General features: G+C 49.6%; 1 protein-coding gene across 1 annotated transcript in view; it reads right to left on the minus strand.

Moving 5' to 3' along the window:
* Positions 1-16893: 16893 nt before the first annotated feature.
* The window catches only part of sult6b1 (sulfotransferase family, cytosolic, 6b, member 1), a 40395-nt gene continuing 36747 nt past the window's right edge, over positions 16894-20541 (minus strand). Inside the window, exon 7 of the mRNA XM_072512469.1 lies at positions 16894-18170. Within this exon, the coding sequence (XP_072368570.1) occupies positions 18046-18170 (125 nt within the window). The 3' untranslated portion in view covers positions 16894-18045. The remainder of the gene's footprint in view (positions 18171-20541) is intronic.

Below are 20541 nucleotides of genomic sequence, written 5' to 3' on the forward strand. Positions count from 1 at the left end.
TAAATATTGGCAGGCACGGGGAATAGCTCACCTGCTCTACTTCGTGGGATAATTTTCAGCCCTGCCTCGGTTTAATGTATCAACCAGAAGATAGGACCGCTGACAGCGCAGTACTTGCACTGAAGTGTTCACCTAGACTTTTGTACCCAAGTTTTTGGAGTTGGACCTGAACCCATAGCCCTAGAGGCAAGGGTGCTAGACCCTGACCCATAGCTGATAAAGAAGGGAATAACATGGGCGAAAGACTGGCTATTCAGCGAGAGCTGATTTCCCAAATGCTAAGGCGGACCTGCCTAGATTATTCATCTAATCAAATTGTTTCGCCCTGTATAAATCATTTGTTAGGTGCAATTTGGTCACAAGTTGTGCCATAAAACCTAGCCCATCTAGAGCTTCCAAAGAACCACATGACTGGAAAAAAATACTTTATAAGCTTTATTCTTAAAGCTGCTAAAGTAATTTCTTGAGTCAGAATGATATTATGTAAGGTTTACTTCCCCTTACATTTTACTCTTAAGACTTATCCACATTTTGCAGTACACTGATCGGCAGCTCAGAGTGATAATACCAGCCTGGGCAAAGAAGACAGGCTTAGCATTATTGTAGTCATATCGTAACAGATATTCTAATATCCTTATTGTTGGCTAATCCCAATAGTGTGAACAGTTTTTTTTTAAAAGCCCATTTAACAGAAGGACCATGCCAGGCACAGAAAATAACAAATGTTATTGCAATCTTTTTAGAAAGGTCAAATGTGTTATCCTGTGGAGCATAAATCTGTTAGCCAGGCACCTCTTGTGGGAAAAATATTTGTCTCCATTATACGGAAGCAATTCAAGCGTATCTGATGACATTGGAGCTGGTAAAACAAAGCCAACATGAAATTATGAAACACAAGCCGTGCTCATTGTATTTATTGTTATTCTTTGTGACATTCAGAGTGCATGAACGATGGGAGGATGGTCACTGTCTTCAGAAAGAGTTTTACATTAACCCTTCCCTCGAGATTCATGGCTGAAATGGGAAGCAGGAGACAACAAAATGGAAAGTTAATTTAATGGACTAGCTGAGCCCTCATACATTTCATAGAATCCCTACAATGCAGAAGGAGGCCATTCGGCCCATCAAGTACAAGAACAAAGAAAAATTACAGCACAGGAACAGGCCCTTCGGCCCTCCAAGCCTGCGCCGATCCAGATCCTCTATCTAAAACTGTCGCCTATTTTCTAAGGATCTGTATCCCTCTGCTCCCTGCCCATTCTTGTATCTGTCTAGATACCTTTTAAATGACGCTATCGTGCCCACCTCTACCACCTCCGCCAGCAATGCGTTCCAGGCACCCACCACCCTCTGCGTAAAGAACTTTCCACGCATATCTCCCTTAAACTTTTCCCCTCTCACCTTGAACTCGTGACCCCTCGTAATTGAGTCCCCCACTCTGGGCAAAAGCTTCTTGCTATCCACCCTGTCTATACCTCTCATGATTTTGTAGACCTCAATGAGGTCTGCAATTAGGACCCTCTGAAACAGCACCTTACCTCGGCACACTCCACCGCCCTATCAGAAACACAGAACATAAGAGGAGGCCATTCGGCCCTTCGAGCCTGCTCCACCATTCATTATGATCATGATTGATCATCCAACTCAATAAGCCTAATCCCACTTTCCCCCATATCCTTTGATATGTGCTATATCTAATTCCTTCTTGAAAACATACAATGTTTTGGCCCCAACTGCTCTCTGTGGTAGCGGAGTCTGTGGTATCCCCTTAACCCCGCCTAACCTGATTATCTTTGGAGACTAAGGGGCAATTCAGCATGGCCAATCCAGCTAACCTGCACACCATTGGACTGTGTGAGGAAACCGGAGCACCCTGCAGAAACCCACGCAGACACTGGGAGACCGTGCAAACTCCACACAGTCGCCCAAAGCCGGAATCGATCCCGGGTCACTGCCACTCAGAAGCAGCAGTGCTAACCACTGTGCCACCTTATGGATAGTATGTGGTGCGAACACTTTTGTGATAGCTCCTTCATTGATCTGGACCACGGTCAATTACATTCCACAGAGAAGGTACACACTTCATTGCAGAGAAGAACCTGCGGAGGTGCTCCTATCATGAACGGCCCTTTCCCCCAAGGCTTCGACATCTCTTTCACGGGGGTTTATGAAAATCTACGGAAGCCGCATAGATATGCACCTACATTCAGCCTGTATTGAGCAACGTTTCCCACTATCTTGCACCTTCTTATATTTCCATGTTTAAGGTAATTGACAAAAGGACATAGGATCATAGAATTTTCAGTGCAAAAGGAGGCCATTCGGCCCATCCAGTCTGCACCGGCCCTTGGAAAGAGCACCCTACTTAAGACCACACCTTCACCCTATTCCTGTAACCCAATCTAACCTTTTTGGACACCGAGTGCAATTTATCGTGGCCATTCCACCTAACCTGCACATCTTTGGACTGTGGGAGGAAACCGGAGCACCCGGAGGAAACCCACGCACACACAGGGAGAACGTGCAGACTCCGCACAGACAGTGACCCAAGCCAGGAAACGAACCTAGGACCCTGGAGCTGTGAAGCAACTGTGCAAACCACTGTTCTACCATGCCGACATGAGGACACATTTTTTCACACAGTTCAGGGTTGGAATGCACTGTCTGAGAGTGTGGTGGAGGCAAGATCAAATCAGGCTTTCAAGGGGAAATTGGATCATTTTCTGTAAAGGAAATCATTGTAGGGCAATGGGGAAAAGGCAGGAGAGTGGTTCTTGGTGAATTGCTCCTTCAAAGGACCAGCACACACAAGTGTCTGAAAGGTTTCCTTCTGTGCTGTAACGATTCTATGGCGTCAAAGGGCCTCCAGGACGTCCGGTGGCGGTTATGAAGGAGTAAGTCGCACATTTGGTGGCAGCCGATCTGGCCGGATTTTCGGACTTTTTCCCGGTTTTAAATGGTGAATTCGAAGGCTGAGGCAATTGGGCACCGTTTCCACGTATCGGTGTCTGGAGAAAAGAACCAGAAGTGCACGAAAAGGCAGAAATAGGAAGATAGGTCAGAGCTGCGCTGAAGCTGCAGAGGGAGACAGCATGGCCGAGGACCCCTGGTGTGTCGGCCCAGCGATCAACGGAGCAGCTGATGCAGGTCATCCAGGACGGCTTTGCCAAGCAGGAACGGGACTGCCTGGCCACGGTTAAAGAGTCGGCTGATCGGCTGGAGCACAGATTGGACGCCCAGGATCGGGTGATCCAGAAGGTTGAGAAGGCGCTGGCTGAGCAGGAGGAACATCAAACTGCGGTGGAGCTGGAGGTGGGGGTGCTGCGGGACCAGCAGAAAAGGCTTCTGGAGAAGGTGCAGGACCTAGAGAATAGGTCCCGCCGGCAGAATTTAAGAATTGTCGGGCTCCCGGAGGGGGCTGAGGGAGCGGATGCTGGGGCATACGTAGCGGGTCTGTTCGAAAAGCTGCTGGGGGAGGGGACGTTCTCCCGACCCTTGGAGGTGGACAGGGCGTACAGAACGGGGGACCCTCCGAGGGCAATGGTGGTGAGATTCCACAGGTTCCTGGACAAGGAATGTATTCTTCAGTGGGCCAAGCGCACGCGGAGCTGTAAATGGGACAACAGTATCCTGCGGGTGTATCCTGAGTGTGGAGGTGGCTAGGAAAAGGGCAGGCTTCAACCAAGTTAAGTCAGTCTTCTTCAAGAAACAGGTGAAGTTTGCACTGCTGTATCCGGCTCGTCTCTGGGTCACATATGAGGACCAGTATCATTACTTTGAGTCACCCGAAGATGCGCTGGACTTTGCTAAAAGAAAAGGACTGGTGGGAGGCTGAGAACTCTCGAACTTTGAGGCAATGTGTCGGCCGATATTGGGCCCCTTTCTTTGTTAAATTTGTTTTTACTCTTCTTATTTTTTCTCTTGTTTTTGAGTTCTGTTTAAGAAGGGGGGCGGGGGGGGGAACGTTTTTTCATTTTTGGGTTTTCTTTTCGGTGGCTGTTGGCAATGTCTTTTTCGTTGATGTGCACTTTTGTGGGGTGGGGATGTGCTTGTCTGAGTTTCGGTGGGTGTTTGTTTTGCAGCTGGGTGATTGTGTGGGAATTGTTAGATGAGGGAATTTGTTTGTACGAAGTGGGGGGAGGGGAACGAGGGAACAATAGGTGGGAGACATTTTGGCACCGGGGGCAGGGGCCACCAAGCTAGCTGGGTGAGTGAGCTCACAGAAGCGCAGTGGGGGGTGTGCATATGTTTAGTTTACTATATGAGTTAGGTTTTAGAGTAGTGTTGCTAGGGGGGGAGGGGGGAGTGGTTCTGTTGACAAGGGAGGGGCTTCGGTGGAGGGACAGTGAGGAGGTCGGTGGCAGGGGCCACCGGGGGGCGGGCCGGAGGAGGCGGCCTCACAGGGACAGGACGGACAGGGCAGAGACGGACCGACCGGTAAAAGAGATTCTACAAGTTGATAGGAGGTATGAGGAGGCTCCAGAGATAGGGCTTTTTAGCTTTGAAAGCAGACCAAGGCAGGCCAGCAGCACGGTTCGATTCCTGTAACAGCCTCCCCGAACAGGTGCCGGAATGTGGCGACTAGGGGCTTTTCACAGTAACTTCATTTGAAGCCTACTTGTGAGTAGGCCTACTCTAGGCAGCTAGAGAAATAGGGAAAGTTATCAACGGGGATGGGAACTTAGTTGGGGTAAGACGTTTCGGGATTTTTACAGCAGGTTGTACAGGTCGGAACCCCTGCGGGGCCGGAGGGGATGAGGCACTTCCTGGAGGGGCTGACTTTCCCGAAGGTGAACGGGGAGCTGGTAGAAGGGCTGGGGGCCCCGATCGGGTTGGAAGAGATAGTGGAGGGCTTGAAGGCCATGCAGTCGGGTAAGGCCCCGGGACCGGACAGGTACCCAGCAGAGTTCTATAAAAAGTTCTCTGGGATATTGGGACCGGTGCTGATGAAGGTGTTTAATGAGGCAAGGGAAAGTGGGGTTCTGCCCCAGATGATGTCACAGGACATGATTTCGCTTATCCTGAAGCGGGACAAGAACCCAGAGCTATGTGAGTCTTACAGGCTGATTTTCCTGTTGAACGTAGATGCCAAACTGCTGACCAAAGTTTTGGCCTCCAGGATTGAAGATTGTGTACCGAACGTTGTTGTGGAGGATCAGATGAGGTTCGTTTAGGGCAGGCAGCTGGTGGCCAATGTAAGAGGGCTGTTAAATGTGATCATGATGCCCCCGGAGAGTAGGGAGGTGGAGGTGGTGGTCGCGATGGATGCGGAGAAAGCTTTTGACCGGGCTGGGTGGGATTATTTATGGAAGGTTCTGGGGCGGTTCGGATTTGGGAGGGGCTTTATTGACTGGGTCAGGTTGCTGTACCAGGCTCCCGTGGCAAGTGTACGGATGAACAGGACGACTTCGGACTATTTTAGACTGCACCGGGGTAAGAAACAGGGGTGCCCCCTCTCCCCACTGCTGTTTGCGCTGCCTATAGAGCCACTGGCAACTGCGCTGAGGGCCTCAAGGGGCTGGAAGGGGGGGGGGGGTTGCACAGTCTCGTTGTATGCGGACGACCTGCTTTTGTATGTTTCGGATCCATTTGAGGGGATGGAAGACATTATGGGAATTTTAGGGGATTTTGGCCGGTTTTCAGGGTATAAGCTTAATATGGCGAGATGTTTGTGGTCCAGGCGAGTGGTCAGGAGAGGCGACTGGGGGAACTGCCGTTTAGAGTAGTAGGGGACAGTTTCAGGTACCTAGGTATCCAAGTGGAGCGGGATTGGGACCGGCTACATAAATTGAACTTGGCCCGGTTGGTGGATCAGATGAAAGATGATTTCCGGAGATGGGTTGCGCTCCCGTTGTCTCTAGCTGGTAGAGTTCTAACAGTGAAAATGACGGTCCTCCCGAGATTCCTGTTTGTATTTCAATGTCTCCCCATCTTCATTCCGCAGTCCCTTTTTAAGTGGGACAATAAAGTTATAGCGGGCTTTGTATGGGGGGCAAGTCCCCGCGAGTGAGGAGGGTAATGCTGGAGCGGGGTCGGGGAGAGGGAGGGCTGGCACTGACGAACTTTAGCAATTATTACTGGGCGGCTAACATAGCCATGATTAGGAAGTGGCTGGTGGGGGCGCTGGTAACTGCGCCTCTGCCGTTCCCGCCAGCGCGGTACTCCACCAGTCCCGTGGTGGCGGCAGTCCTGAGAGTCTGGGGGCAGTGGAGGAGACATGTGGGAGCAGTGGGAGCATCGGTCTGGTCCCCGATCTGCGATAATCACCGGTTTGCCCGGGGAGGATGGACGGGGGGTTCCGAATATGGCGGAGAGCGGGGATTGAGAGGATGGGGGACTTGTTTATAGAGGGGAGCTTTCTGAATACGAGGGCTCTGGAGGAGAAGTTTGCATTGGTGGGGGGAAACGAATTACGATATCTGCAGATGCGGGACTTTCTGCGTAGACAGGTACCAACCTTCCCACTCCTGCTGCTAAGGGGGATTCAGGATCGAGTGGTTTCTGGAGGATGGATAGGTGAGGGGAGCGTTTCTGACATTTATAAGGAGCTTATGGGATCAGAGGAGACGCAGACCGAAAGTGGGAGGAGGAGCTTGGGGGGGGGGGGGGAGATAGAGGAGGGCCTTTGGGCGGACGCGTTGAGTAGAGTCAACGCGGCCGCAACTTGTGCCAGACTCAGCCTGATTCAATTCAAGGTCGTTCACCGGGCTCACATGACAGTGGCCCGGATGAGCAGATTCTTCGGAGTGGAGGACAGGTGTGAAAAATGTGCGGGAGTTCCAGCGAACCATGTCCACATGTTCTGGCCATGTCCAAAGCTGAGGGGATTTTGGCAGGGGTTAGCCAACACCATGTCCAAGGTATTGAAAACAAGGGTGGCATTGAGTCCAGAGGTGGCGATTTTCAGAGAGTCGCAGGATCCGGGAATCCAGGAGAAAGACGTTCTGGCCTTTGCTTCCCTGGTAGCCCGGAGGCGGATCTTACTAGCATGGAGGGACTCAAGGCCCCGATGTTGGAGACCTGGCTATCGGACATGGCTGGCTTTCTCTGTTTGGAGAAAATTAAGTTCGTCTTGAGAGGGTCACGGTTAGGGTTCACCTGGAGGTGGCAACAATTCATCGACTTCTTCGCGGAAAATTAATCGTCAGCAGAAGGGGGGGGGGGGGGGGGTAGGTTAGCGTAGAGTAGGGAGTTGAGTAATGGTGGGACCTGTGGGGGAGGGATGCGGTATTTGCACCATGTTTATATTTTTATGTACTTTGTTTATATTGCTGCTGTTACAATGCCAAAGAAATACCTCAATAAAATTAGTACGGCGCCAGAGTGGTGGCCGCTGGTCCGGCGCTCGAAAGCCAGCGCACCATGGCCGGCGCGTGCGCGCATGCACGTGGGTTGCCGTCTCCGCGCCGGCCCCCGGGCAATATGGCGGAGCCCGGCGCGAAGGAACATAGGCCCCCATGGAACTAGCCCGCCCGCTGATCGGTAGGCCCTGATCGCAGGCCTGGCCACCGTGGAGGCCCCCCCCCGGAGTCAGACCCCCCCCGGCATCGGAGCGGCCTGGCCCGATTTTCACGCCCACCCCCCAGTGATTCTCTGACCCGGTGCGGGATCAGAGAATCCTGACCCATTTGTTTGCTTCTCCCATCAAACTCACAATGGTCTCCCTCAAACATGTTTGCCATGGCAAAACATTCTAATGGCCAACAGTTCTAATCTTCCTCATTCGCCCTATTCTAGCACGCGTTTGGGGAAACAACCCAGAGATTTGTGCTTCAAAACTTTCTCCATAATCTCCCACTGCAGCAATTAAGGCTTTTCCTTTTCTCTCCACTACCATTGGTTCTCTCATAGGCCAGGATGACTGGCTGCTTGCCCCCTTCCCTCTGGCGGGACTTCAGACTCCGTTGGAGTCGCGTCGATGCTAAATATTGCACCACTGACTGGTGTGCCAGTTCCTGGGTTCCACACTGCTCCTGGGGCGTTTTCCCAGAGGCCAGTTGCAGGGATTTGGCTACAAGTGGCGGGTAGCCAATTGAAGTAACTAAAGGTCAAATAAGGCTTATTGAAAGTGACCGACTCAGATTTTCTGGTCCGCCAGCAGATCTCCGCAAGGGCCATGGCATAGCTTAGTTGGCTGGAAGCAGCCTCCTGGTGGTATACCCAGGAGCAGAGGCTTCATTTAACCACAAATTTTTAAAAATAAATTTAAAGTACCCAATTCATTTTTTCCAATTAAGGGGCAATTTAGCGTGGCCAATCCACCTAACCTGCACATCTTTGGGTTGTGGGGGCGAAACCCACGCAAACACGGGGAGAACGTGCAAACTCCACGCGGACAGTGACCCAGGGCCGGGATTCGAACCCGGGTCCTCAGCGCCGTAGGCAGCAATGCTAACCACTGTGCCACCGTGCTGCCCCTTAACCACAAATTTAAGCAACATTCCAGATAGGTTGTTTCCATTTTGTAGCTCCCTCTCTCCCATGCCATGACATCCTGCTGCTGCTTCCAAGCTGGAGGGCCTTCTATTGGACCTCCGGCTCCAAGAGCCTGCCCACTGTCCTTCACTGGGGAGGGAAACTCTCTCCATGCCATTTAAGAGAGTGTTCCATTCAAAATTCCATTTGGCCACTGTTTTGACCGCAGTGGCGGGTTTGGGACGCCTACACCGCCTCAGCTCCTGTTCCCCCTCCCCCCAAGCAGAAGTCAGCCCGTAGTGTCTGGCCCTCCTATAACCACTGTATTCCAAACTGCATTGCTAATCTCCATCTCTTGGGCTATCTCTTTCCTTTCTGTGCCATCATCCATTAGTTCTCATGTTCATAGGGGTGCAAGTAGCATAGTGGTCATGTCACTGGGCTAGTAATCCTGTGCTCCCAGAAGGAAGCTCGGTACCAGTATTCTTATTTCCCCGATTTACTGTTTTTTTCCTTCTCCAGAGGCATGAATTCAAGACCCAACATGTCAGCTTCGAAACCTAAATTGTATAAAATAACTCTGGAATTAAAGGTATCAGTAGTCGTGACCATACTGTCGTAAAAACCTGTTTGGTTCACTAATGTCCTCCAGGGGAGGAAATCTGCCTTCCTTACCCGGTCTGGCCTATATGTGACTCCAGGCCCACAGGAATGTAGTCGACCCTTAATTGCCCTCTCAAATGACTCACCAGGTCACAGTTCTATTTAAGAAGGTGGATCACCATCACATACTCGAGGGCAATTAGAGATGGGAAATAAGCAGCCTGCAAATGAATAAAGGCCTCAGAAAGCCAGTACCTCAGAGATGTTAGAAAGGATGATCTGATCTGGACATTTTTGTCTAGTCTGTCTCCCCTGATTTGGGAACAGGCATCATTCCTTCCTCTACCAAGGCAAGATTATTATTTCTCACAGAGCCTCCACCCTCGGGAACATCCTGAAACCTCCCATGTGTCGGGTTGTCTTTGCCTCTATCCTGAACTTTATGATCTTTTGAGCTCAAGTAATTTCAGTTTGAAACAATATCAAAGTGAGTGATTGCTCCTCTGAACATTCTTCCTCAGTCACCCATCACCTTCGCTGCTGTTCCCACTTTAAATGTAACCACATGTAGTTAAGTTTTAAGTTACATTTACTTGGATTGTCAACTGAACCACTCTGCTCCTCCTTCCTTATTGCTCCGAATTCCCATTCTCACTTCATTCCCAGCTCACTCCATAATGTACTCTCCTCCCAAAGACATGAGCCTACCAGTTTGCACTCACCCTGTCACCATTGGTTGACTGAAAGAGAGTCTGCTCAAAACACTTTCTATCATCGTTAATTATTCTCTTTTGTGGTGATTGGGTGCAACTAGGCCAGGCCACTTCAGAAGGTGTTAAGAGTTAATCACGTACAACTGGAGTGACATATCAGTCGCGCTGGGTAGGGCTGGCACATTACTTACACTGAAGGGCATTGCTAACACACTTGGGCTTTTACAGCAATCCACTATTTCCAGATAGTGGCTTTTCTTGGTGTTAACTCACTAATCAGCTTATCTATTGAGTTCAATTTCACAATTTGCCATGGCAAACTCACATATGCTCATCCAGGACAATAACCACAACACTCCTGATGATCCAGCTTTCACCCTCATTCATCTGTTGACATTCTTGCACTTCACTGATTTCGAATGGAAATCCCCATATTTCAACCACTGGTAAAACTGGTTTCAATAAACTTTGGGGCCGAAAGGGAAAAGGGAATTGAGTATAATGTAGGCTGTTAGTCCATAGCGTCGTTGTGTCATTATAGCACAGGAGGAAGCCATTCGGTCCATCGAGTACATGTTGGCTCTCTGTAGAGCAATCCAGTCAGTCCAATTCCTCTTCTATATTTCCTTCAAATGTCCATCAAATTTTTTTAAAAGCAGTGGTCCTGGCACTGATGTTTGGTGAACACCACTGTCCACTTTCGTCTCATTATCACCCATTTTGACCCAATGTCCAAGGCAGATTTCACCCCCTTTTCTTTTCTCTGAGCACTCTGAGGGGGGAGGATGAACAGCCCGCAGTCATGGTCCACATTGGTGCCAACGGCACATGTAGAAAGAGGGACATTGTCCTGCAGTCAGAAGTTATGGAGCGAGGTAGGGAAATTAGAAAGCAAGGCTTCAGGTGTAGTAATGTCCAGATTACCCCTGGTACCAACCACATGCAGGGGGGAGTATGGAAAAAGAAGGATAAAGCACATGAATGCATGGCTGAAGAGATGATGCAGAAGGAGGGCTTTCAATTCTTTGGACATTGGGATCAGTTCTGGGGGGGTTGGGGCCTGTCCAATGCTTTCGGGTTACACCTAAACAGAGCTGGGACCAATTTCTTTGTGGGGCGTTTTGCTAGTGCTAAACTTGGGGAAGTTTAAACTAACTTGGCAGAGCTGTGGGAATCAAGAGGTAATACTAGAGAGGAGTACTAAGGTGGCCAGTACATTGGGAAGAGATAGATAGCGCCAGAGTCGGAAATAGCAAGTTATTAGGTGGGTTCAACGTACGGTGAAAAATAACATCTATATTAGGGCTGCTGTGTACACACGTGAATATGCGGACTGTAGTAAGTAAGATTGGCGAGGTACAGATGGGTTTTTACATATGATGTTGTGGTGATAATGGAGACCTGGCTTAAAGTAGGACAAAACTAGGTATTAAATATTCCTGGATACAAGGTGCTCAGGAAAGATAGGGAAGGGAGGAGAGGCGGAGGGGTGGCAGGATTGATGAAGAGGAACATTGCTATTCTGGAGAGAGAGGATGTCCCAAAAGAGTCAAGGGAAGAATCTATTTGGCTAGAGCTCAGGAACAAAAAAAGTACAATTAGATTTCTAGGTGTCGTCTGTCGACCACCAGCCAGTGGGAAAGTCGTAGAGGAACAAGTCTTATAGTAATAATCTATATTGTCACAAGTAGGCTTACATTAACACTGCAATGAAGTTACCGTGAAAAGCCCCTAGTCGCCACATTCCGGCGCCTGTTCGGGTACACGGAGGGAGAATTCAGAATGTCCAAGTTACCTAACAGCACGTCTTTTGGGACTTGTGAGAGGAAACCGGAGCGCCCGGAGGAAACCCACGCAGACACGGGGAGAACGTGCAGACTCCGCACAGTGACCCAGCCGGGAATCGAACCTGGGACCCTGGCGCTGTGAAGAAACAGTGCTCACCACTGCCGTGCCGCCCATCAAATGACAGAGAAGTGCAAGAATTCTAGAGCCCAATAATAGGGGATTTGAATTATCGAATGGGATATAGAACATAGAACATTACGGTGCAGTACAGGCCCTTCGGCCCTCGATGTTGCGCCGACCTGTGAAACCACTCTAAAGCCCATCTACACTATTCCCGTATCGTCCATATGTCTATCCAATGACCATTTGAATGCCCTTAGTGTTGGCGAGTCCACTACTGTTGCAGGCAGGGCATTCCACGCCCTTACTACTCTCGGAGGAAAGAACCTACCTCTGACATCTGTCTTATATCTATCTCCCCTCAATTTAAAGCTATGTCCCCTCGTGCTAGACATCACCATCCGAGGAAAAAGGCTCTCACTGTCCACCCTATCCAATCCTCTGATCATCTTGTATGCCTCAATTAAGTCTCCTCTTAACCTTCTTCTCTTTTAACGAAAACAGCCTCAATGGTGGTGGTGTGAAAGGTAGAGAGAGCCAAGAATGTATTCAGGAGAATGTTCTACAGCAGTATGGAGGCCCGGCTGGACCACATTCTTGGGAATAATTCTATTCATTTTTGAACAATCAATGTTTTCACGGAGGCACCATGGAAGCTGATCAATAGGATCTTTGTTCTCAAGTAAATACTACGATAGTCTCACTCTACATTCTGAAAAAGAAAGGCCAATATTGACAAAAGCCAATGGTAGCTGCAATGATTCACAATTGTGTTTCAGGCAGTGGGAATCATTGGCTGGAATTTTCTGGGCTCTTTTGGGATGGGCAAGGAGGTGGGGAGCGGCAAAATGGCATGGGAAGGCATTGGGAGGGGAGCCTGATGACTTCTTGCCACCATGCAATATTGCCAGTGACGGGAAGGTTGGCAGGCCCAGCAGCCCACTGGACAGCCAATTGAGTCACTTAAACGGCCGGTTCAGGGCCACCCCATCTCTGTGGGCATTTTGCCCAGCCAATGAGATGATCTCCCCCCGCAGCTGCAATCTCAGCAATGGCCACCGCTCGCAGTGGCGCTGCTAAGTCTGAAATGGCAGCGCTCTGATTGGGCTGTCCTTGTGTAGGGTGGGGGCCGGGGGGGGGGGGGTTTGCTGCTGATGGCAAAGTACCACCCAGTGTTCCACAGCCCCCCGAAGTGGAATTGTTTCCTGCTTTCGACCCCGACGGCAGGACCTCTGCCCTCTCTATAAAATTCGGCCCATTGAGTTACTTTTAAAATCTCCCTCCAGTATGTCTGAATGATTGAGCGGTGAGGAGGGGGGGGAGAGGGAACATTTTAACCCCAGGTCTGGTGGGAGGTAACAAGGTAAAATCTCTAGAACCCGCAACCAACTCACTTACTTCCGGTTTTAATGGAAGGTGGGCAAACCCATTCACTTCCATGAGGCAAGGTACTCATTTAAGTATTTCAATGATGCTGTAGGCTCAGGTTTTACCTCCATTTTAAATCTTTTAGATTTTAGTTTAGCCAGGCAGCATGATCGGCACAGGCTTGGAGGGCCGAAGGGCCTGTTCCTGTGCTGTACGTTTCTTTGTTCTTTGTTCTTAGGCTAACCAATTACCTTTCCTGTGGGTCAGGAATCCAGGCAGCTTAAAGGAAAGGATGGACTGCTGGCCCAAGCAGGTAAGTGTCTTTCCAGCATTGCTTGTGGGCCTGGTATGGTTTCTCCCCACCTCCTCACTGACCAACTAGACTTCCCTCTAAATAATTTCTATGATTGGACCCATTCCTCTGAGTTTCCTCGCAGCAAAACTGCCCCTCTCCCTCAACTCCCCCCCCCCCCCCCTCCCCCAACTCTAGCATAAATATCAGTGTCATTATCAGCTAGGTCAGAAACAGCCTGTCTACACTGCAGGGACGGTGGTATGTCGATAATGTTGGTGGACTAGCAATCCCAAGGCTTGAACTAATATCCCAGAGGCACAAGTTCGAATCCCCCCAAGATTGCTATTGGAATATACGTTTGGTTAGCTAATGACAATCGTGCAGCCATGGCCTCTCTGCAACGTAGAAATCTGGAATTAAAAAGTCACCCACAATAACCACAAAACCACCAATTCTTGCAATAGCATCGCTTTCTTTTCAGGGAAAGAAATCTGGCTTCTATGTGATCATCGGCAGCATGTTTGATTCCTAACTGTTTCCCTGAAATGGTCACTCAGTTGTGTCAAACTGCTGCAGAAAGGCAGAGACGGGGAGAACGTGGAGACGCCACACAGTCACCCGAGGTCAGAATCAAACCTGCGTCCCTGGCGCTGTGAGGCAGCGGTGCTAACCACTGTGCTACTGTGCCTCAATTTCTTTGAGATCTCTGCAAATTGCCCACAAAGCTTTACTGTGGGAAGCCTATTTGCAGAAACGTGCTTCACACAGCTTGTTACTTCATTCACGCACAAATGTGCTGCAATGTCTGCATGCTTGCCTCTCCAGTCAGACTCTCAGTGCCATCCAGTGGCTGAAGTCAGCACAGCAACATTAATCCTTTCCCTGATGGAGGTAGAATGGCAGCTCAATGGCAGAAATCGCTGCTGTCTATTTGGATGTCTACTCAACTACATCTCGGGCAGCATGATGGTGCAGTGGTTAGCACTATCTGCATGGATCTCACCCCCACAACCCAAATATGTTCCCGTACTGGCCTCCCCGAACAGGTGCCGGAATGTGGCGACTAGGGGCTTTTCACAGTAACTTCATTGAAGCCTACTTGTGACAATAAGCGATTATTATATTATTCGATAGGTGGTTTGGCCCTTAATTGAATAAACAAAAAAAAATACTCAACTACATCTCTGCAGCTAGTCTGACACTTAAATGAAGAAACGTGACACCAAGTGGGTAGCTGAGTTCCAAATTGCAAGTCTAGTTATTGCAGAAGCTGAGTAAATTGGGCTGGTAATTCTCTGGAGTTCAGACGAATGAGAGGGATCTCACTGACAGCTACAGAATTCGGAAGGGGCTCGATAGGATGGGCGCTGAGGGGTTGTTCCTGTTGGCCGGGGAATCTCAGGCTAAGGGGTCCGATCATTTAGGACTGAGAGGAAGAGAACAGTCTTCACTCAAAGGGTTGTGAATCTTTGGAATTCTCGACTGCAGAGGGTCGTGGATTCTCCGTGGTTGAACACCTTTAAGGCCGGGATTGACAGATTGCTGATCTCGCAGGGTATTAAGGAATATGGTGAGCGGGCGGGGAAATGGAGTTGCAGTTCAAGATTAGTTATGATCATATTGAATGGTGGAGCAGGCTCGATAGGCCATGTGGTCTACTCCTGCTCCTGGTCAGCATTCTCCGGTCCCCCAGCAGCGTGTTCTTCGGGGGGGGGGGGGGGGGGCGCCGTTCACTGGCGGTGAGATTCTATACGCCCGCCGCATGTCAATGGGATTTCCCATTGAAGCCATTCCACTGGGAATCCCGTGGGCGTGGGCGTGCTGCCGGCGGGAAACGGGAATCCCAACTGTTGCTAACTTTGCCTTAGTTTACTTGCTCTGTTTTATCACCTTTGCTCTTGAGTCGCCAGGTATCTTTATGATACCGCCACGTGGTTCAAGTCCGAGTAATGATCAATAATCCAATACAGGATCCAGGGTCAAACCGTGCTGGGGGCTCGCAATATTTGGGGTGGCAGAGGAGCCGGGAGTGCAGGAGGCGAAAGAGGCCGGTATTCTGGCCATTGCGTCCCTGGTAGCCCGGCGAAGGGTTCTCCTTCAGTGGAAAGATACGAGGCCCCCAAGCGTGGAATCCTGAATCAGCGATATGGCAGGGTTCATTAAATTGGAGAGGGTGAAATTCGCCTTGAGAGGGTCGGTACAAGGGTTCTTTAGGTGGTGGCAACCGTTCTTAGACTTTCTGGCAGAACGCTAGACATTGGTCAATGGCAGCAGCAGCTCGGGGGGTGGGGGGGTTTACTTTATTTTTGTTTATGTTCTTTACACTGGAAGGGTCTGAGGGGGTGTATACACCTGTTGTCTTAAGTCGGGGTGTTAATGTTAATTTATTATTTAGGTACGGGGGGGAGGGGTTTAGGGGGTTGCTTTTTTAGATTGTGTTTTGTACTTAACCCTGTTGGGTCCTTTTTTCTTTCTCATTTTGTTATTGATACTTTATGAAAACCTTTAATAAAAATTATTTAAAAAAAAAAAATCCAATACACCGATTAGTAAGATTTAAATCAAAGCACATTTATTATACACAGTAATCGCTACTCATGCATAAATTCTACGTCTAAGCTACTTCTACAACTAACAGGCCTATACTTAACTTGGAACTAGCCCACCAGCTCAGGGAAACAAATGGCCTTTTGTTCAGGTTCTGAGCCTGCGGGATTCGAAGTTGGTACAGATTGATAGCTAGGAGTGCCTATCTCGTAGCGAGCGTTGAAGCAAGACTTACAGGTCCGATCGGCTGCTGAAGAGTGACGAGAGCTGGAAGAGAGCGACTTGAACTTGGGGCTCAATTCTTATAGTCCCCGGGGGCTTCCTGCCTTTCGGGGCGGACCCTGTACCTGGTCCCAAGTGATTGGACTTTGTCCCAATCACTTGGTTCGATTTTCTCCAATGCTGGAGCGGTTCCCTGATCGATGGGCGGTCTTGAGGTGCTCGTTCACCTCCTTTTGTGTCGGCTCCTGCTGGCGCCGAAGAGTCTGGTTTTGCTTTGTGTGTCTAAATGTTGCTTATTGTTCCCAGGGATTGCTCATTAGTATGCAGGTGGCTGGTGTTTTGTTATGCTGATGGTTGCTGGTATCGATCTGGTCTGGTCTTTCCAGAGGTAAATACACAGCCAACCTGCAGCTGCTCGTTTTTGGCCTGCTGGCTGACTTTCCCATCAGCCTTTGCCGTTCGCCATTTTGAATCGGGAGTTGGCCATTTTAAGTGGCTACACAACAGCTAGAGGATTCCGGCCCATATTTCACATGTTCCTATGTCCAATCTCATACACATTTTGCAACCATTATCTACTAACGACAGAATCATTATTGCATTTAAACAATCCTTCATCCCACTGCAACATCTCATTGCAATTCACACAACAAAATCACAACAGTAAACCTAAAGGCTGCAGATTGAAGACACAACAAAATCCCAAGTAATTCATTTTATTTATGGATGCTAGTATTTCCATTGGTTAAAATAAAATCCAAACCAAAATAAAAATGAAGAATTCAAACTGATACAAATAAACACTTCTGTGGGGCTGGGGGGGGGGGGGGGGGGGGGGGGGAATTCCTCAATAAGTGTTGCAATCACCCATTCTTCTTTGTGAGACATGACCTTCTTGTAAAATGGTGCTCAGAAATTGCAATTTTTAAAGTCATGTGCTTTTGCAATATCAGGCTCTTGATGTCAGGAGAATGAAAAGCTGACTGACCCAAGAGAGTCTCAAACTGTGAAACGCATGTCTTCAATTTTTCAGCAAAGCATTGAAAGGGCGGCACGTGGAGCAGTGGTTAGCACTGCTGCCTCACGGCGCTGAGGACCCGGGTTCGATCCCGGCCCTGGGTCACTGTCCGTGTGGAGTTTGCACATTCTCCCCGTGTTTGCGTGGGTTTCGCCCCCACAACCCAAAGATGTGCAGGTTAGGTGGATTGGCCACGCTAAATTGCCCCTTAATTGGAAAAAATAATAATTGGGTACTCTATAAAAAGTTTTTGACCCTTAATTGGAAAAAATAATAATTGGGTACTCTATAACATTTTTTTGAAAAGCAAAGCATTGAAAAGGTACTCAAGGTGTGCGTACCCCAGCATCTTCCGATATTCAAAAAAGGTGCGATAACTGTGATCGCCTCCCTGCATCTGAGGCAATGATAACTGCCGTGGCTGCCCGTCTGCAGGTGACAGCAAACTTTACTGCAATCACCTATAATCGTCCTTGTCCTGGGCATGTCACATTGCTGCTCCAGGCTGCAGAGCCTGTGAGCCTGCGATAATACTGTACATGCCAGGTAGCATTCGGCATTTGATGACTTGCAAGAGATTTGAGACAGGATTTGTCCCTGCTAAAACGGAGCGGAGGATTTTAGTCGATTGCTAGTCACCTTTGGGAGGAGGAGAATGGGATGGGGGGGGGGGGGGGGGGGGGGGGGGTATGGGCATGAGGGGTGAAAGGAGCTGAGAGGTTTACGTGCTTGATGTCAATAGTCAGCAAAATGACAAAGAGCCACAGAGGTTTGGCTCTAAATGTGTATCGTTAAGCTCTCACCTCCCAGTGGATCGGCTGCATTCACTGTTTTTAAATGGGAGGGGTTTGGGTGTTTGCCAGGCGAGTTTCAAAGTCACAGTTCTAATCACTTGTCTTTTCAAATTAAAAGTCGTTCCTCGTCCATCATAATATTCACAGCATTGCTGATGACGCTCAACAGTACAGGTCATACTTCAGTTTGGCTCCTACTTTTGTGCCTGCGAGACAGGCCTCAAACTTTGCATCCATCTCTTGACTCTGCTCCTCCGTGAAAAGGTTTCTCCAGTCTCCAACCACACCTATATTTAAGAAAAAAATATTTATAAGATGCAAAGTCATTAAAACTGCTTTGGTTCAGCCAATTATATGGAATAACCTTGAGTAAATCCCGCAAAGCAAAGCAAAGGGGTTGCAAGTTGATCATCCGGGAGGGAGCATGGCTGTGGCCAGGGGGGCGGGGTGGTGCACTTTCACTCATATATTTGAGGTCTCACATGGTTTGTGGGCACAACAGGGTAATGGTAATAACTTCCTGATTATTGCACTCATCAGGACAAACACAAAAAGCGCCAAATTTCAAATGGTGGCGACAAGTTACACTGCATGGGAAAAGTGTGCTGATTGGTTGGCAAGTCGACACTGATTGGCTGAGGTGTTGCCATGGAGAAAGCAATGGGGGATCTGTAAGCTCCAGGCTTCTGGATAATTGAGGCAAGGAGAAAGGCTTGAATATATCTACAGGGAATCTACAGGTGTTGAAGGACTTTTTGTTTCTGTGGACACCAGTTACTCCTAGACGCAGGTGCAGTAGTAGGCCTTCCTCTGGGAGTCGTGTGACTGGGAGAATGAACAGATGCTCACAGAGAGCAGGAGAAGCTGCTTCACAAGGATTACAGGATTCCCATGCTGCAGGGTGTCATCCATGTGTGTACATCGTTTCACAGGCAGCGCATGTTACTCTGCCTGACACCAAAACCGAAAGGGATTCTATGCTCTCAACATTCAGCTGGTGTGAGATCACAGACACCGAATATCACGGGTCAATGCCCTGTATCCTGGCAACAGTCTGATTCTTTCATTCTGTCCAGTCCCCTGTTCTTTCTGCACTTGAGTCACCATAGAAAGAAACCCCAAAGGGATATCCAGATCAGTGTCGCCATGTGAAAGTAAGTCACACAAATGGTGGCACCCGGCAGGGTCTTTGTTTTTGATCCCTTTTCGGGGCATTTTGGTGTCCAAACCCAGTTAGTTGATTTCGAGAGCTTTTGCCTTAGAATGTTGTCGCAGCAGCCCAATGTGATGAAGGTCCAGCAGGGTGGTCCGTCAAAAGAAGCTGAATGAGGGAAGATGGCCGCCGCGTCCATTACGTTAGACACTCTGGCTGTGGTGATGGCGCAGGAGCTGGAAAATTCGGCAAGCATTTGGACAGGCAGTTCGAGCGGCAGGACAAGGAGATAAAGGAATCACTTAAAGCCATTGTTGAGGAGGCTTTGGGCCCGATTGGCGAACAGCTAGGGAAGACCTCAAATGCAGTGAAAGGGCCAGGTGAGATGTCGACGGGTGCGGGGGGAGGCCTTGCCGCAGCGTGAGGATCAGTTTGCCTCGTTGGGAGTAGAGTTGCTGCTCGTGCGGTTGAACCTCAGGATGGCGGGGCTGGCGGAGAGAGTGGAGAGCTCAAAGCCGACTCAGTGCTTCTCAGAGATGTTCTCTCGGCTGGTGGGAGGGGATGAGGTGTTCGCCGTTCTGGGGTTGGATGGAGCTCATTGAGGGCTCTGGCAGAAGCCACGGTCGAATGAGCCACTGTGGGCGGTGATTATTCGCTTTCACAGCCAGCAAAGGAAGAGAGGGTCTCGGAGTGGGCGAAAAGAACCGCAACATTGACTGGGATGGGTACATGGTGCGGATATATCAGGACATTGGGACTGAGCTGGCGGGGAGTCATGCGGTCTTCAGCAACGCGAAGGCGGTGATTTATCGTAATGGGGTGTGACCGTTTGGGGGTTTCAATCAGGTCGATGGAAAAGCAAAATTCCATCTGCTAAGAGAGTCAGAAGACTAAGGGTGGAATTCTGTGGCAGGAACGTAGAGGGGTTCTCACTGTGGAGGAAGGTGGGGTATCGCACCAACTCCTCTGGCCCCGACCTCAGTGATGATGCAACCGGGTGTTTTGTGCCGTGTTCCGCAGCTGGGCAGGTCTGGATAGCACGTACTCCGCCGCCCTGCCTGGACGTCATATTGAAAAGACGTCCAACATCACTGACCCACTATTGAAGAGAGAAGGTGACCACCTGAGAATGACGATGGATCGGCGGGAGCGCTCTGAGGCTGGGAGTTGGACCTCCTGAGAAAGAAGATGGATTTCCGGGAATATTCTGAGGCTGGAAGATGGAAACCCCCTCCCACTTCCCAACCCACTGTTCTGGTATGATGGGAGATCCAGGGTTGCCGGCAGCCTCCATCCTGAACTCTGGAGGCAGCCCTCGGCATTGTTCCTGGCGAGCCCTGGCATTGGCATGCCTCATTGTTGCAGCCGTGTTTCGCACTGGGGTGCTTTTGCGCTAGCGCCACGGAGAATCGGGTGTGGGTGGTCAGAACCTCACCTGCATCTCTTCAGCAGGCCTCCAGCCGATTTCCCTCTATGCCATGGGGGGTCCCAGCAAGAGGTCCTGC

This window comes from Scyliorhinus torazame, chromosome 1 (genome assembly GCF_047496885.1).
Source record: "Scyliorhinus torazame isolate Kashiwa2021f chromosome 1, sScyTor2.1, whole genome shotgun sequence".
NCBI lineage: Eukaryota > Metazoa > Chordata > Chondrichthyes > Carcharhiniformes > Scyliorhinidae > Scyliorhinus > Scyliorhinus torazame.